This window comes from Notamacropus eugenii, chromosome 1 (assembly GCF_028372415.1).
Source record: "Notamacropus eugenii isolate mMacEug1 chromosome 1, mMacEug1.pri_v2, whole genome shotgun sequence".
Lineage (NCBI taxonomy): Eukaryota > Metazoa > Chordata > Mammalia > Diprotodontia > Macropodidae > Notamacropus > Notamacropus eugenii.
This window is the reverse complement of record NC_092872.1, coordinates 366799301-366817806: the sequence shown is the minus strand read 5'-3', so window position 1 is coordinate 366817806 and position 18506 is coordinate 366799301. Positions and strand designations below refer to the sequence as shown.

Here is an 18506-nt window from a genome sequence, read left to right as displayed (position 1 = left end):
CTTTGGCAGGGCCCTCCTCCTCCTCCTCCTCCCCCCAGCCCCCGCCCTGCCAACCAGACAAGCCCGGGAAGAGGTCGGGGTGTGTGGTCCAGGGTGGGTGGGCGGCGGGGGATCACAGTGAGGAAGCCAAGGGGAGCAGCAGCACCCGCGGGCCCAGGCCTGCTGGGCCCGACTAGGCCCCTCCTGACTCGGGGCCCGGCCCTTACCTTGTGGATTCTCTTCAGAGCCATTGTGTGAGACGGGTGGCGGCGGACCCCGGGGCGAGGACGGGGATGGGGGAGAGGGACGGGGAGGGGAAGAGGGGAAGGTGGAGGGAGCTAGGCCGCGGCGATTTCTTGCCGTGGGGGGGAGAGGAAGGAAGGGATTGGGGGTGTTAGGGAAGGCGGGGAGCGGCACCGGCCTGGAGGAGAGGGGCCGGCGGCAGCAGGCAGCGGCGACGGGGCGGGGGGACCAGGGAAGGGGATTGGGGAGGAGGAGGGATGGAGGGATGGAGGGAAGTGCGGTGCCCGGGCTGGGAGGCCGCAGCGGCAGGGAGGGGGAGGAACGAGGGGTAGGGGGAGGGGAGGGGGCGGGGTAGACCCCTCCGGTGGATCCCCGGACTCGGCTCTTGGGCGCTACCGCAGCAAGGACCGCATCACCCGGCGGCGGCCCCTTTATGCGCTGCTGCTACCTCCTCCTCCACCACCGGCGCCGCCACCGCCGCCGCCGCCGCCACCACCGCCGCCTCCGCCGCCGCTGCTGCGCCGACGCCGCCTCCGCAGATCCCTCCGCCAAGGAGGAAGAGAGTAGTCCGCGCCGCTCCCTCCGGGCCTGGGGCCCTTCTCAGCGGTGGGGTCCTTTCCTCGACAGGAAGCCCGTCAGAGCCGACGGAATGGTACCAACGGTGCTGCACCAGAGGAAACGGACGGAGAGAAGGCTGAGGAGGAAGTGGAGTTGGAAGGGGTGGCGGATGGATACCGTCGGAGGGTGTGATGCCGCTGATGCTGCCGCCGACGCCGCCACCGCGGCCGCCGGAGAAGATGACGCTGGTGGGGGGGGGGGGGCCTAGGAGTGGAATCTCGCGATGCCTGGGGGAGAGCTGCGAGAGTTGGAAGGGGTCGGCCTCGGGAACCTGGGGTCGCCGCTGTCTGCGCGGAGGCCATGTGGGGGTTTCGCCGCGCACTCTTCGTCCTGGCCGGGCAGGCGCCGGGAGCTGTAATGACTTCTTCCTTGACTTTGACTTTCTCCCCCTACTTTTCAGATAACTTTCAGATACACTTGACTTGGACTCTGGCGAGCCTCCGGGGTCGGCTCTGGGCTGTCGTCATGCCGGCTTTACCGATGCGGAGTTGACCCCCAGAACAGCGGAATGCTGCGGGCCTCTCCCCGGAGCAAAGCCGGGCCTAGGGCTCTGGTCTTCCCGTCCTCTCCGACAAGAGGTTAATCGCCCTGGGAAGAGCCCTGGGGACCCTGCTCCCTTGGAGGAACCGGACTGGGGGTGCGCAGGTATAATATGCCACGTGGAAGTTTTATTTGACAACTAGGCCTTGTTTCCCGGCTCTCCAGAGGCTGGTGCTGACCCGCCGGAAAACCCTGGAACTGTTAGGACACACCCTGGAAGACCCCCAGGCTGGGCTTTCGGAACCTGCAGAGGAGCCCGGAGAGGTGTCGGCTTGTCTTTGCCCTTCTCCTGTGGGCACCGTGAAGGCCGGCAGCCACCAGTAAATTGTTAGGGGGAGACTGGCTGCCAAGGCTTGTTTTATGGCATGCCCAATAGAAGCAAACCCTCCTTACCGAGATCCCTGGGTATCTTAGCACAAAGGTGCACCACGTTGTCTCCAATAATGGGCCAACTTCGGGGCTCACGTTCCCATCATCTCTTTCCCTTTAGAGATAAGGCCAGAAAAATTAGGTGGATGTGTGTATTTTGAGAAAAGGTAATGATGCTAAATCTTTAATAATAGTTAAGTCAGTCATCAAGAAACAGTGTGTAGCACCTACGGGTTCCCTGCACTGGCAGATGATGGAAAGAACCAAAGTATAAGACTTGGAGGCAGTAGTAAATGTTTAAGAACCAGCCTGGTGGGGGAGAAGGTGCTGAAGGTACCCCAGACTACTTCTAAGTTTAGTCTTCATTAGTAACATTTTCTCCATCACTTTCTTAAGTCTGGGCAGTCAACAAAGCAGTAAGTCAAGTCTTGTTTTGTAGTATTTGTTCATACTGAAACTTTAACAATTGGTCATTCCTCCCTCCCCTCTCCCCCAAATTCCTAACCCAGCCGGTTGGAGCTGGCACCCACCTTCTGCCAATATAAATTTACAGTTCATTGGGGATACAATTAAAGGACAATAAATGACAGTGTATGAGTGGTTTGGCACAGAATATAAGTATGAGAGGAATTGGAATGAATTCGTTAGAGGTTGGTGTTTTGGAATAGGGCTTCATGGAGGCAAAGGGACTTAAACTGCACTTTGAAAAAGTTTGAGTAGGAATTGTTCAGGTGGGGAGTATTGGGAAAAGAGCGTGACAAAAAGCCAAAGGTACAGGATCTGTGGGGGGTTACTGAGGAAATCATCTAGATTGGAGTGTATAGATTGATTTTAGCCTGACAGAAGAAAACACTTGTTCAGGGGACTCTTTATGTGAGTGTTTAGGGAACAGAGGTTTCCATTCTAAGGATAAGGCAAAGAATTTTCCTCAAAACAATCCTGTGAGGTTGGTAGTCTCTGGATACTTAATGTGGAAAGGTCTTATTTCTCTGAACCTATTTCCTCATCTGTAAAATGAAAATATCACCCACATCGCAGTTTTGATGGGATAAAATGAAAAAAGATTTATAAAGCACTTTGCAAATCTTTGAGCATATAAATGTGAGCTGTTATTACTGCTGAAAATTTTTTTCTCGTAATGATTATATGTGAATCTCAATCATTTCTGAGTTCCAATGAATCAGATTGTTCCAGTGTCTGCCTGGCTTAAAAAATTTTACAGGACTATCTATTATGTTATGACTTCCCCTATAATTATATTGGACATTTATAGTTTAAGGTCCTTCTAGAGCCCAGCTGGGTGAACACCCATGCTTTTGTCTTCAGAAAAGACATTCCCTTGACAAAGATACTTTCACCATCACTGGCAACTGAAAACCAACCCGAGACTAGGGAAATCTTTGTAAGTACATGGATAATTCCTGTTGTGAAAAGTACAAATCACAAAAGGTACAGAAAGAGGGGATCAGGCAAACAATAATATATAGTAACTTAACATCCAGGCCCTGTCATAATATAGTACTGATAACTATAAAAATAAAGTGGATTGGAGTTAGTTTTCAAACTATTATCATTCATAACAAAATTATAAAACTAGAAAGGACCTTAAAGGTCATTTACTTTAGCTCACTCATTTTACAGATGAAAAAACAGTTCTAGCAAGGAGAAGCGATTTGCCCAAGCTCATAAACCGAGTTGGAGACACAATCTTCACTACTATTTTTTTTTTTATAGTCTCAGAACATAAGAATGATAAACACTTTTCAGCCGTACTTGTGTCAATGCCACTGTCAGTCTTTTGTTTACATATTTACTTAGCTTACAGAAGCTCAAATTCTGGCAACAACTTTTCCCATAGAAAATGATGAAAATGATGGTTTAACAAAGAAATCTCCCTACATCCTTCTCGGCAGTGCAAGGATCTAAGACAACCCCCAAAGACTCTGAATGGAAAATGGTATCCATGTACAGAGAAAGAACTTGAATCTGAATGCAAAATGAATGCATACTATTTGCCCTCTTTTTCTTTGGTTGTTTTGTTTCTTCTTTTTTGTGATTCCTCCCATTAGTTCTGATTCTTCTTTACGTCATGACTAACGTAAAAATATGTTTAATAGGAATGTATAAGTAGAGCCTATATCAGACTGCACAACATCTTGAGAAGGAGGGAACAGAAGGAGGGGAAGAAAATTTAAAACTCAAAATCTTATGGAAGTGAATGTTAAAAACTTAAAACAAATGAACTAATTGCAAAATAAATAATGTTGAACTTTGTCAGCTTAAAAACTCCACTAAAACAAAGGAATCTCCGTAGTTTTTAAGTTTTTTCTAATACTTCCTGTCTATTTTTAACAGTCAGATTTGGAGCTTGCTCTGAATAACGGAAATGAATGTCCAACATTTATCATCACTACATTTTGTAGGAGAGCAGCTAGGTGGTGCAGTGGATAGAGAGCTGGGCTTAGAGTCAGGAAGACTCATTTTCATGAGTTCAAATCAGACCTTAGGCATTTAACTAGCAGTGTGACTGAGCAACTCACTTAACCCTGTTTGCCAGCAAACTACTCCAATATCTTTGCCAAAAAAACCCCACCAAAATGAGGTCATGAAGAGTCAGACGTGACTGAACAGCAACATTTCATAGGGGGAAAATTTTAAACCCCAATAGTTGATAATTCCTTTGAAAATTCTTAGAAGCCTGGGAGCTTCAAGAATGGTTGAAAAAAGGCATTATTCTTTAACAAACTCTTTTTTGAAAAATTATTAATCTATAACATTTAATAGTGCTTTACAGTTTCAGAAGTATTTTCACAGCTCTTTTTGACTTTTATAACACCCCTGAAGGTAAGGCTGACAATATCATTCACTCTTTAAGGTAAATCATCCCCCAGTTAAATAAACTGAAGGCTTAGAAGTTAAATGAGTTGAGGTCATATAACTAGTAAATGGTGAAACTGAGACTCGAATCTAGGCCTATGGTTATTCTACTATGTACTACTCTCTTACTGTGAATCTACGTGATTCATAATTAAAAATTCATTTTGAGGCTCAACTTAGATTCTCACTCCTATCTTTTTCTGATTATTCCTAGTTAGTGATTTCCCCATGCCTCAGAAATTACTTTGTGTGTGTTTATGTGTGTATATATGTCTACATTTATATATACACATACCTATATACATTATATATACACATTGTACATATATGTGTACATAGGACAGCTAGGTGGTGCAGTGGATAGAGCACCAGGGCAGGAGTCAGGAGAACCTGAGTTCAAATCTCACCTCAGACACTTGACTCACTAGCTGTGTGACCTTGGGCAAGTCACTTAACCTCAGTTGCCTCATCCTGGGTCATCTCCAGTCATCCTGATGAATATCTGGTCACTGGATTCAGATGGCTCTGGAGGAGAAGTGAGGCTGGTGACCTGCACAGCCCTCCCTCACTCAAAACAAAGTCAAGTGCAAGTCATGTCATTATTTCTCTGATGGCATGGTCTTCTTTGGCAAAGAAGGACGAACACACTCATACAATATGTGTACATATGTTATTTGTCTATGTATATATTCTGCCTCCCTAGAACATAAGTTGGTTGAGGTCAGGGACTGTTCCATTTGTATTCCCAGTATCTTATACACATAGAATATCCTTAATAAATGCTAGTTGAATTGAACTGACTTGAATCAAATAGTATTTCAAGTAGCCACCTTATGAAACAACTTTCAGTTCAAAAATTCCTTTGTGGAGAGAATTATGGCTCAGTATAAATGACTTGGAGCTCAGCTTTGGATACACTGGTGTACAAAGTAACTGGCACAAATTAAAATAATTAAATTTTTTGATGTATACAATAAACCTTACAACTTTTTGCATTGTTTAAAAAAACTTTTTTAATATTCAGTGTCATGCATTTATAGCAGTTACTTGTTTTACATGATTACACATTGAGCTCATAAGATTTAGACACATTCATTCATTATGAAATCACATTAGAAAATATGCATACTCTTGACAGTTGATTTTTTTCTAAACCTAGACATCATTATAACCCATAGGTTTTCAAGGGGTTTCAATTAGGTAAATTCTTAGGTCACTGACACATGTTATTTCCATCTTTTGGATACATTTCTTAGTCTTTCGTGACATATTGCTGTATTGCATCTCTGTTTTGGAATTTCTGTAATTTCAGAAGAATTTCACCTCTCAGTATATCAATTTATCAGAGTTTATCATTTTCTCAGGGGAGGACAGAACTTCTGGGCCCACTGCAAGTTTAAGAAAAACATTTTTAGAGGTGAATATTTTAGATTCTGGTGAAGATGCTTATAGGTTCACCTAGACTTCTTCAGACAACAATTTTGATATAACCTTTAATGAAAAAGTGAATTTCATTTGTAAGAATTACCTTTTCCTAATCTTCATTACTCACTCTTTGTATTGTCTTGCCCATGGCAAGCATTCCTTCTTCACTGCACAAGTGTTAACTGCTGTTTCTTATTAGTCTTCTCTTTTCTCTAACAACTTTTAAAGAAACCTGTGCTGCACTGTCCAGGAATCAGTAACAACCCCTCCACCTACCAGGTGCCTGTGAAAATCTTTGCTTATTCTCCAAGGATCAGTTAAAGCTATTTTGCAGCAAAATTTTGTCAGTCTTAGGCATTCCTTTTTGTTTTTAAACACGTTCCTTTTTTTCTTGAGTTCAACTTGATTCTATTTCATTTGTGAGCAGGAATAATCCGTGCAATCCTTGACATTCATCCATGAGCCCCTGTATTGCAATGTGCTCTTTAAGAACTGTAAGTTCTGTAAGTGACCTTTGAGTAACATCCCTTCTTAGAAACCACAGAATTAAAAACACAACAAATCAGAGTGATGAAACATATGTATGGCACAAAATCCAGCATTCAACAAACAGAAAACTAACCGAAGGTGGGGAAACCAACTCATCTGGTCTAAGGTCAGGCATTCTGAATCAGCTTAGTTCAAATGCATGAGAGCATGACCATTGCTGCCACAAAATGAAACCATATCAAAATTCTTGCTTGTCCCAAGTAATCTGCACAAGACTGTAAGTCCTTACTCATGCCCAGAAAAGGTTCCCTCAGTTCAAGAGCTAAGTTGCCATCATTACTAGGCTTTGAGTACTTCTCTCCAAAAAGGAGGACACAGTTCTTTGCTATTTATATTGAATTTGAGGATTTTTCTTTTGTATCCACACCTCAAGAATGCTTGTTAATACTGATTCAGAGGATTTGGCATTAGGAACTATACTAGTCTAAACCACCTGTTTCTCATTAAAGGTGGCAACAAGTTTTAGTCATTGTTAGTCAGGCTTGGCATCCTGTTGCAATATTCCTAAATAATCTACCCCTCTTTTCTTTAAAATGCATTGCTGCTAATACCACTACTAGGTTTGTATCCCAAAAGAGATAATTAACGAAAAGGAAAAGGACCTGTTTGTACAAAAATATTTGTAGCACCTCTTTTCTAGGGGCAAAGAATTAGAAATTGAGGGGATGCACGTCAATTGGGGGATGGTTGAATAAGTTGTAGTATGTAATTTTGATAGAATACTATTGTGCCATAAGAAATTACGAACAGAATGCTCTCAGAAAAACCTGGGAAGACTTACATGGGCTGATGCAAAGTGAAATGTACTGGGTACAAAGTCACAGCAATTATTGTAGGATGATCAGCTGTGAATGGCTTAGCTATTCTCAGCAATACATGACAACTCTGAAGGACTTAGGATAAAAAATGCTATCTATCTCCAGAGAAAGAACTGATGGTGTCTGAATACAGATTGAAGCAACTTTTGTTTGTTTGGTCTTTTTCACTTTATTTTTCTTGAGGTTTTTTTTTAATCTATGTTTTCTTTTACAACATGACTGTTTATGGATATGTTTTGCAGGACTACACGTATATAACTTCTCAATGGCGGGGGGCAGGAATAAAGGGAAAAAATTTGGAACTCAGAGTTTTAAAAATAAATGTTAAAAGTTGTTTACATGTCACTGGGGAAAAGTTAAATAATAAATATAATTTTTTTTTTTAATACAGTGCTGCTGCAGTAAGATTTTATGGGAAACATGCTGTAGTTGTTGAGTCATTTTTCAGTTGTGTCCAACTCTTCATGAGTCCATTTGGGGTTTTCTTAGCAAAGATACTAGAATGGTTTACCATTTCCTTGTCCAGTTCATCTGACACAAGGAAACTGAGGCAAACAGGATTAATTGACTTACCCATGGTCACACAGCTAGTAAGTATCTGAGGCCAGATTTGAACTCAGGAAGATGAGGGAGTGTTCCTGTCTCCAGGCCTGGTGCTCTAACCTAGCTGTCTCCAAAATATGATATGACAGCATGGTAAATCTCTACAACTTTGGGATAGATTTATAACAATGATACTCTCAGGCTCCATGTGAAAAATATGACAACAATTAGAGTTTCAGATTTGGAAAACCAATTTCAACAGTGGTACAAAGCTCCCATGTGGGACCTAACCCTAGGAGGAAGTACTTGCTTAAGAAATATCTCAAAGAAAAAAGTTGCATGTAAAAAGTTGCCCACCAAATCCCTGGGTTTTGATCATTATAATTTAGATGACTTTAAAGGTTTCTATTATGGAAGCTACTGATAATTATAATTTATAGTTATATAATTTTATAATTTCTTGAATGGATCTTCACTAGTGAATCTGATATTCCTCGCTTTGATGAACCCAGTCCCTCAAGTCTGGTCAGCATGTTATTTAAGAATTTTAAGCCACTTATAAGATTGGAAAGGATTCTTAAAGGAGACAAGATTCTACCACTGTTAAGGAAACTGGGAGCCTATAGGTGACTGTAAAAAAGCTAGGGAACAGTTGTTCATTTAAGGACCTTTACAATCTGGTGCCAGTTTACCTTTCCAGGCTTGATGCATATCTTTCCCCCTGCCTCACCAGGTTCCAGCCAAACCAGTTTACTTGGTACTCCCTGTGCAGGACATTCCATCTCCTATCTCCATACTATTCTCAAACTGTCCTCCCCCATGCCTGGAAGACTCTGCTTTTTTTTTTCCCTCTGCCTCTTAGAATTTCTATCTCCCTTCAATGTTAACATACACCACTTTTGTAAGGCCTTTACTGATCGCCACACTTGTTTCTGCTCTACCGCCTATACTATTTTATATTTACTTTGCATATATTTTGTATTTATTCGTATGTTTTCCCCAATAGAACATATGTTTATTGAGGGCAGGGGTTAGTTGTTTTTTGGTATTCTCAATGTCTAGCACAGTGTTTAGAACACAGCTGGTATTATATTCATAATACTTGTTGGATTTAATTGGAGATCTCTGAGAGGTTGTGATAGAGTATACAGGCAGATCCAATCCTCAGCCATGGAAGGGCAGTGGTACCCTGCAAATAACCAGTAAACTGATTGACCTATAGTTTCAGCTGTTCCCATCACCACCATCACCAGTGAGTGATGTGGCTTTAACCTTCAATGACTACACTTTTAGGGAGATATCTTTTTTTTTCTGGGGGGGAGGTTTGGAACAGAGAACTTGGGTTCCCACAATAATCTTGAGATTCATTAATATACCATAAAGAATACCTCTGTTCCTTTCACTATTGTTGGAGAAAGAAGATAAACTTAAAGCCAGTCATAGATTTCGAACAAATAACCTTCAGATCATTCTAATTGTGATTTGCCTCTAATTTCCATTAAGAAAATGGTATTTTGGGTTGGAATCAATTTTATTTAAGGGGAATGGCAAACCTTAATTAAATGGATTAAGGATCAAGTTACACTAGACTGACTCAGAATAAGTGTGATCTGTAAGTACCACAGTTAACATAAAATGTGAGGTTTTTATTATTTTAGAGACAATATAGTCTTGTGGGAAGACTTAGAGTCAAGAACCATCATTCAGATCTTAGCTGGGAGCCATTTACAATAGACCAAGCCTCTCTGTGCCTTAGTTGTCTTTTCTGTAAAATAAGGAGACCTCTAGACCTACCTACCTCAAGGAGTTCATTAAAAGCCCTTTATAAACCTTAAAATGACATATAAATGTGTTGTTATTATGATAATAGCCTCATGGAGACAGAAAGACACATAAAATGGAAAGAAATAAAAGCCAACAAGGGACTTCCAGAAGTCCTCTAATTCATTCCTGGTGCCTGCAAATCAGCCTTCACCCAGTCTCCCCAGGAAGAAAAGCTAGCTGATATCCCCCTTCCCCAGGAAGGGTTTCATAATTGGTTTCCATAGGCCATTTAACAAGGCTGATAGTCAATGCAGAGCTTAGTCAAATCTCAATCCCTCCTATTGCTATTTCTTCTGTCTTCAGTGAAAATGGAAGGTTCACCTTGAGTTTTCTCCTTTAGATCTTCATGCGATGTTCAACACATGACTTGCCATCTAATGGGGCAGGGCAGAAAAGGGAAAGAACTGAAAAATTGGGATGGGGTTGGGGAAGGGTACTCACACTAGTTGGTCTGACTACTGTTGTAGTCTCCTTGACCTGTGTGCTCTTTCCCTGTCCCTTCCCTCTGTTCCAGAACTAGAGTGGTATCTGTTCTCCAGAGAAATGACTAAGTGGGTTTTATCTCATCTTCATCCATTTCCAAACTTTGTTCTCTCATCTATAGCTGGTGGAGAGGCTTCCTGAGAGGCACAGAAAAGAAACAATTTAGCCAAGGGACAGTCACTCACCTGTTCTGCCTCAAAACTAGAGACTCCTGGCTCCTAAAAGCTGCATAGTTCTTCCTTTTTTACTTAGTAATGATTCCCTGATTATGGGTAGAGTTTAAAATATACTTTGCTTTCACATTCATTGCCTCATTTAATCCTTAGAGCTTCTCTTCTCCCTAATCTTTAAGTTAATTTAATAGGTTTAAATGTAGCAAAGGATTATTTATCATCATCTTTGATGATTTTGTAGTCTTAATCATCTTTGAATTTTAAAGGTAGAAGATACCTTAGAGATCAAACTCCTCATTTTACAAATAATAATAAAAATATCTAGCGTTTATATATCACTTTACGGTTTGCAAAGCACTTTACATGGGTGAAGTAATTTTATCTTCACAACAACCCTGTGAGGTAAGTACTGTTATACCCATTTTACAGAACAGATGAAGAAACATTAGTTAAATGACTTGCCAGGATCACACAGCAAGTTAAAATGTTTTTTGAAGCAGAATGAGAAAAGTAGGGCCAAAGAGGTTAACTGAACTTGCCTTAAGTCGTAGTAACTTAAAATACTATTAAAAGCATTAAATAATCCTGTTCTTGGCAGATATTGCACAAAAGGTCCTCTACTTCCTCTCCTTCTAGAACAAATCTAACGGAAGAAAAGGAAGGGAGAAAGAAATAAACCTTTATGTAGTACCTACTGTGTGTCAGGCACTGTGCTGAACACTTTACAAATATTTCATTTGATCCTCACAACAGTCCTCTAAGGTAGATGTCATTATTCCAATTTTACAGTTGAGAAAACTGAGGCAAACAGAGGTTAAGTGACTTGCTCCAGGATCACACAGCCAAGTAAGTGTCTGAAGTTATATTTGAACTGAGATCTTCCTGACTCCATGCCCAGAGCTCTATCTACTGTAACTCCTAGCTGCAGCTATCACAGATTTTTATTATATTCCAAACTACCTAGGGAATAAGATTTGTGTGTTTGGTTTGGAGCTTGGAGAGGCAGGGAAGGGGGAGATCATCAGGTATTAATCCCTTTAGGATTCCTTTCAGAACCAGGCTGACCTCCCTGGGCTAGGACAGCTAACATTCTGTCTGTCCTGCCCTATATGCTACTTCTCCATTGACCTCGTCCTTGTGACCACATCCTTTCCTCATAACCCTAGTCATCCTGTCCAAAGTCACTCCAATCTCTTCTTGCTTTCCTTCCCCCTTTTTACTTCCCCTCTGGTCTCACAGCCCTCCTCTCCCCTCCCCTCCCTGCCATTTACCTCCTTCCCTCTTTCTCATTTGGTGGAATCCCTACTATTCCCACCTTCCATGACATGGGAACACTGTCAATAGCACCACCACTCCCTCTCCTAATCAGATGCCAGTTATCCCTTTGTATGCCACAGCTAGGAACACTATTTAAATAGCAAAAGTCACAGTCCCAGGAAAGACTGTTCTCCACCAGAGAGAGGACCAAAGTCAAAACCATCACCAATTCCTTGGAAGCTTCAGTTTATGAGATAAATCCTGAGGAAAGTAATCTAAAGGGAGTTCCAGGTTTCTTTTTCTGTTCCTTCTGCCCTCAGAGGCCCTAGACCTCCTTTTCCCTCCCTTTCATGACTCAGCTATCAGTGCCCTCTTCCAGACTTCTCAGGAAAATTGAGTTGACCAAGTAAAGTTTGGGAATCTGGCCTAATAAGTGAAATAGACCTTCAGATTTTTACATAACCTCCACAGTTGAATTCTTCTCTCCAGGGGTGAAGGATCATGAGGATGGCTGCCAGATAATTTAATATGGATGAAACCACTCTATAAGTCACCTCAAGGTGCCTGAACTCAGTCAGAAGGTGAGAAGGTAGGAGAATGTGCAAGGATTGGCCCTAAAGATTCCTTTAACTCAAGCGACAGACCCTTAGGTTTTTCATTTCTTCTCTGAACATTTCGCAGAGGCAGAGAGGGCCTACTCTGAGGTCAGGAAGACCTAAACTGAAATCCTCCCTCACATGACTTAGTATCTGTGTGGCCTTGGGCAAGTCTCCTGACCTCCCTGAGTCTCAGGTTTGTCATCTATGAATTAGGGATTATAATAATAACATCTGGGGCAGCTAGGTGGTGCAGTGGATAGAGCACCAGTACAGGAGTCAGGAGGACCTGAGTTCAAATCTCACCTCAGACACTTGACACTCACTAGCTGTGTGACGTTGGGCAAGTCACTTAACTCCAGTTGCCTCACCCTGGGTCATCTCCAGTTATCCTAATGAATATCTGGTCCCTGGATTCAACTGACTCTGGAGGAGAAGTGAGGCTGGTGACCTGTACAGCCCTCCCTCACTCAAAACAAGGTCAAAAGCAAGTCATATCATTTCTCTGATGGCATGGTCTTCTTTGGCAAAGGACAAACACACATAATAACAGCATCTGCCTTACAGTGTTGTGAGGCCCAAGTATAGGTAAAGCACTCTGTAAACTTTCAAGTGCTATACAAATTGGGCTACTGTTACAACCCAATGTGTTGTTTACGATATATAACCTAATGACTCTAGGAGAATGATTATGGTGGGTCTGCAGGGAGAAAACACTTTTTAACTGGTGATCTTACAATTTTCTCCCCATCTTTCTTCTCCCCCCACCCCAAAATAGCCTGTAATTTGATATAGGCTCTACATTCATATTAAATCTGTCTTCACATTAGTCATATTGTAAAAAAGAATTAGAACCAATGGGAGAAACCACAAGAAAGAAGAAACAAACAAAAAAAGAGCAAATAATATGTTTCAATCTGCATTCAGATTCCATAGTTCTTTCAATGGGTGTGGATAGCACTTTCCATCAGGAGTCTTTTGGAGTTGTCTTAGATTCTTGCATTGCTAAGAAGAGATAAGTCTATCAAAGTTAGTCATCTCAAGAAATTAAATCTGTCTATAGTCATAAAAAAAGTATTATAAATTTGACTCCGTTTTCTATGTATTTTAGAAATGAGACTTTTATCAGAGACACTGGCTATAAAATTGTTCCCCAGTTTTCTGCTTCCCTTTTAATCTTGGTTGCATTGAAGGTTTTTAACATTTTTTGGCCTCAGTTTCCTCATCTGTTAAGGAGATAATAATAGCACCTGCCTCACAGGATTGTTTAAGGATTAAATGAGGTAATGGTTATAAAGTGCTTAGTTTATATACTGTGCTTAGCAAAATGCTTGACACCGTAGATACTTAATAAATATTTTCCTTTCCTTGTTTGTCATTTAGCAAAAAGCAGAAAGATATTTCTTTCTATTCCAGTGTGACATAGTAGATAGATAGGGCATTGAACTTGAATCGAGGAAGCTCCTGCCTCAGATACTTACTGTGATCCTGGAAAGTCAGTTTCTCTGAAAATCAGTTTCCTCATCTGTATAATGGGGAAGATAATAATGCCTACTTCAGTGTTGTGATCATTATGTAAAATAATGGATGTAAATTGATTCACAAACCTTAAAGTATTACGTAAATGTGAGATATTAGGGCCTAAACTCAATTAGTTCTTTATTGACCATTTTTAATAGTTTTCTTGTTTATTAATCATTTACCAATAAACAGTCACAAACACACACACACACACACACACACACACACACACACACACACACACACACACACACACACACACCTCCAATAGTATGTTTCCAGAAAAAAGTTAAGCAAAAGTACCTGACATATTAAGTGTCGATGATATTATGTGCAACTTTCCTTCTCAACTCCCCCACCCTTTAGATAGTTTTACTGTTTGTTAACAGAAAAAATGTGTTTTATCTTATTTGGAACCATCATTGTCCATTGTATTTGACTGAAGTTTTGTTGCCTTTTCCTGTTTCCTTCATTCATATTGTTTTAATAATTTTTTATATTGCTTTTTTGATTCTGCTTTCTTCAGTTTGCATCACTTTATACAAATGTTCCCATTTTTTTATTCACCTTCATTCTTCATGGAACAATAATTTTCCATTATAGTCTAGTACCACGATTTTTTTTAGCTATCTCCCAGACTTAGGAGCCTAATTTGTTTGCAGCTTTCCATATTACAAAATTGTGTTGTTATGAATATGTTGGTATTTTTTGAGGTTTTCTTTCTGCCATTGACCTCCTTGGGATATATAAATCCAGGAATAAAATCACTGGATTGATTGGCAATGAGTAGCTTGGTAACTTTTCTCAAGGAATTTCAAAATGTTTTCCAGATGATAGTGAATTAGTATAACTTTCTGCCCACAGCCCTTCCAAATTTGACTTTTTTCCATCTTTCTCAATTTGATGTCTAATCAATTTTATGCTAGTCAGCTGTATTGCACAGTGGATAGAATGCCAAACCTGGAGTCAGGAACATTCATCTTTCTGAGTTCAAATCTAACTTCTAACACTAATTAGCTTTGTGACCCTGGGCAAGTCACTTAACCTGTTTGCCTCAGTCTCCTCATCTGTAAAATAAGCTAGAGATGGAAATGAAAACCACTTTAGTATTTTTGCCAAGAAAATCCTAAATGGGGTCACAAAGAATCAGACAAGACAGAAACAGCTGAACAATAACAACAGGTGTTATGCTTAGTGATTTTGAACATTTTTAAATGGTTGCTGATAATTTGTATTTCTTCTTTGGAAAAATCTTTAATCATCTCTTTTGGCCACTTACCTTGTAGCCTATTTTAGCTTATGGTTTCCCCATGATGCACAAAGATTGGGTTGCCTGTATCTCCTTACCAACTCCTGTTTTTCACAGTATAGTGGTTCTACTATGAACAGCTTTGAACCCTAATGTTTACACACAATTCCACCCTACCCTGAAGTAGCAGGGTTGAAAACTGTCTCTCTCTTCTCTCCAAACTCAAATCTGGTGACCATTTCATATTCACATTCATTTTAGTTACCAACAGGCTATTTATAATTCTGTGATTTTCTAAGTACTTTTGTTATTTCACCTATAGTAGCTAGGACGAAGAGATGAAACACTAGCCCAAGAAGCCAGCCCTGGTTTTCTTCTCTCATCTTCCATCCATCCTCAGCAAGAGGTTGTTTAATTCTTTTTTTTAAATCTACATTTCCAAAATTCTTTCACTTATTTATATCTTACATTTCTGGCACTTTCCAATAATTCCTCTTTTATATCCATCTTGGTAATAACAAAGAGGTAAAATTAAAGAAAGTAGGGGCAGTTAAGTGGCATAGCTAATGGAGTGCTGGACTTGGAGTCAAGAAAACTCATCCGCCTGAGTTCAAATCTGATCTCAGACACTTAACTAGCCATGTGACCCTGGGAAAGTCACTTAACCCTGTTTGCCTCAATTTCCTCATCTGTAAAATGAACTGGAGATGGAAATGACAAACCACTTTGGTATCTTTTCTAAGAAAACCCCAAATGGGGTCATGAAGACTAGGACATGACAGGAGTGACCAAACAACCAGTACATTGGTTGTGTCTGAAAATGAATATATCATTCTTCACTTTTAGTTAGTTTACTACTTCTCTGGTTTCAGGTGGGAGGTTTATTTCAGTATCCGTCTTCTGAAACCACCTACATTGTTCTGAAATCTTTCACCGTTTCTTTTATATTATTGTGTTCATCATCTAAAATGTTCTCTTCGCTCTACTTACTTTGCTCATACTAATCTTTCCAAGTTTCTCTGAATTCTTCACCATTTCTTATGGCACAATAATATTTTATTACATCATTTACCACATTTTGCTCAGCCATTACCCAGTTGATGAGTACTGGTTTCCTTCCAGTTCTTTGCAAAAAGTACTACTGCAAATATTTGTATGTCTTTGACCTCCTTAGAATATATGTCTTAATAGTTGTATCCCTGGATCAGAGGGTATGTATATTTAAGTGACTTTTCTAATATAATTCCAAATTGTTTTCCAGAACAGTTGGACTAACTGACATCTTCGCCAACACACTACATCACTGTTTCTGCCTTCGTCATCCTCTCAGCATTTACCATTTTTTGTTATCTTTGCCAGTCTAGTGGGTATGAGCAAAACTTCAACATTCCTTTAATTTTTATTTATTTTATGAGTTGGAGAATTCCTTCATATAATAATTTGCATTTCTTCTTTGGAAAATCTTGTATTCATGTGCTTTGATCATTTTGTCCACTAGGGAATGGTTCTTTTTGTGGTTTCTTTAAGTTCCAGTGCCCAAGTGCCTGAGAGTCTATCTTTTGCTGGTGGTTTGCCCATCCCATCCCCAAGAGCACCTACCTCTTATAAGTGGTTGTGCAGGATGGTTAGAGACTTATAAGGGAATTTTATGTCCAGTTAATCTATTTGTAGGTTCCCAGAGGGCTGACTAAGACATAGGCTAAGGAGAAGAGGGATGGACTAAACATCACTTGGGTCAGAAAGATAAGAAAAGGTAGCTAGTTTCAACCCAGCCACTGAACCACCTAAACAATCTGGCATATGTACTAGCACATTATTATCACTGCTGTTACTGTCATAAAATAGCACTATCAAAAGTTAATGTGTTCCTCAGAAAGGCAAAGTTGGAATTTCTCTTGTTGTCTTTAGATAGTATATGTCTATGTCCCATCACTCTCCAGGGACCTTGTTCATCTTTGTATTCCCACAATGCAGAAATCATGTGTTGTGAGGATCACATGAGCTAATATGCTTTGCAAGTGATAAGGAACAACACAAGTAAGGGATTTATACCTTTCCTTCCAGGACTTTTCGCAGTGCTCTGAACTTTAAAGGCATTTTCACACTTTTTATTACAGTTCTTTGGTTACATAGCTATCTTTCTTTCTAGACTGTGACATTGTCAAAGGCAGGGACCATGTGTTGGATAGTATGTACTTCTTTGTGTCCCCCACAGCACCTAGTACAGGACCTTGCGCATAGTAAGTGCTCCATAAACAAATGTTTGTGGAATTGAATGGGGGTAAATGCCAAGAAACATTTTCCACCTCACCCCAACCATGGCTGCCCACCACTCTCCACTGGCTGAAGGGGTCTTGTACCTTATAGCGTTTGTTGGCTGATTAAGATATTTGAGGATAGGAGCTGTTTACTTCTGCCTTCCTAGCAAGTTTGGGCTTTTAGTCTCTCGAGTATTAACCTGGGAAACACCTCATAGTATGAGAGTTTAGGCATAAACAGACATTCTGCTCTCTATAATAGGATGCAAAGAATTCTTTCTAGGTCTGAGCTAGTTAGCCTAAATGTTTAGAGCATGACACAAGGAAAATCATGGTTAAATTCTTGTACAAGTCACTGAGCTTCTCACAAAATACATAATAGCTAGAGACCAGCATCTTTAGCCTCACCCAGTGTCTCCTAAGTCTGCCACTGGTTACTGGGAAACCAGAAAACTCAGTGCAACTCCTCTGTACTCCTAGAAAGTCACCTCATCAGGAATTCCCTCTAGGTGATGGGTCAGCAGTGACTTCTTCATAGAGGAATAACTCAACAGGGTTGCTGCCTAACAGCATGAGTCCATGTGATGATACCTAGGGGAACTCTACTAATTATCTCCTCACTCATTCACATCTCATCTGTTTTTTATTTTCCCTGTCATCTTCTCATTTTTTTTCTCTTCTTTCCTTTGTCTTATTTTTTATATCACCTTTGTTTCCAAATATATCCCTCCCCTCCACCCAATTTCTTGTAACAAAGATTAAAAAGAGAAGAAAAAACAACTCAGCAAAATCAACATATAACCAGGCTTGACAGCAAATGCAATAGTTTATGTCCAGAGTTCCCCAACTCTGCAAAGATGAGAGGGGGTGTGCGTTTTCTAAGGATCTCCTCTTAAGGATAAATTTGACCATCATAATAACATAGTATTCATTTTTTAATTGGCACTATCTTGGAAGTCTCCGGATAGGAAGAAGTATATTCCTTTCCTTTTGACATTTAAAAATTCAGCACTCGGAGATCTGTAACTTTTGCATGTTTATCATGACTGGGTAAATGCTATCCTTTGTTTTTCCATACTGGTTCAATAACTTGGGTTATCCTATACTCAACAACTCTGAAGTCAGGACTTTAGTCACCTTCCTGACATTCTTAACTGGACCAACTAGCCATTATGAAGTTGGAG

At 40.6% G+C, this 18506-nt stretch overlaps 2 protein-coding genes across 4 annotated transcripts in view; one reads left to right on the top strand and one right to left on the bottom strand.

Moving 5' to 3' along the window:
- UBE2D2 (ubiquitin conjugating enzyme E2 D2) overlaps positions 1–764 on the bottom strand; it is a 40773-nt gene extending 40009 nt beyond the window's left edge. The window contains exon 1 of one of the 2 annotated variants that reach the window (XM_072630484.1): positions 207–764. In XM_072630484.1, coding sequence (XP_072486585.1) covers positions 207–230 — 24 coding nt within the window. In that variant the 5' untranslated portion in view covers positions 231–764. The remainder of the gene's footprint in view (positions 1–206) is intronic. The other variant, XM_072630482.1, reaches the window with a different exon arrangement.
- Positions 1–18506, top strand: part of STING1 (stimulator of interferon response cGAMP interactor 1) — a 46176-nt gene that overhangs the window by 207 nt on the left and 27463 nt on the right. The window contains exon 2 of one of the 2 annotated variants that reach the window (XM_072630477.1): positions 1241–1485. The gene's annotated coding sequence lies outside the window, so the exon portion shown is untranslated. Of the gene's footprint in view, positions 1–1240; positions 1486–18506 lie in introns of those variants that run through there. The other variant, XM_072630478.1, reaches the window with a different exon arrangement.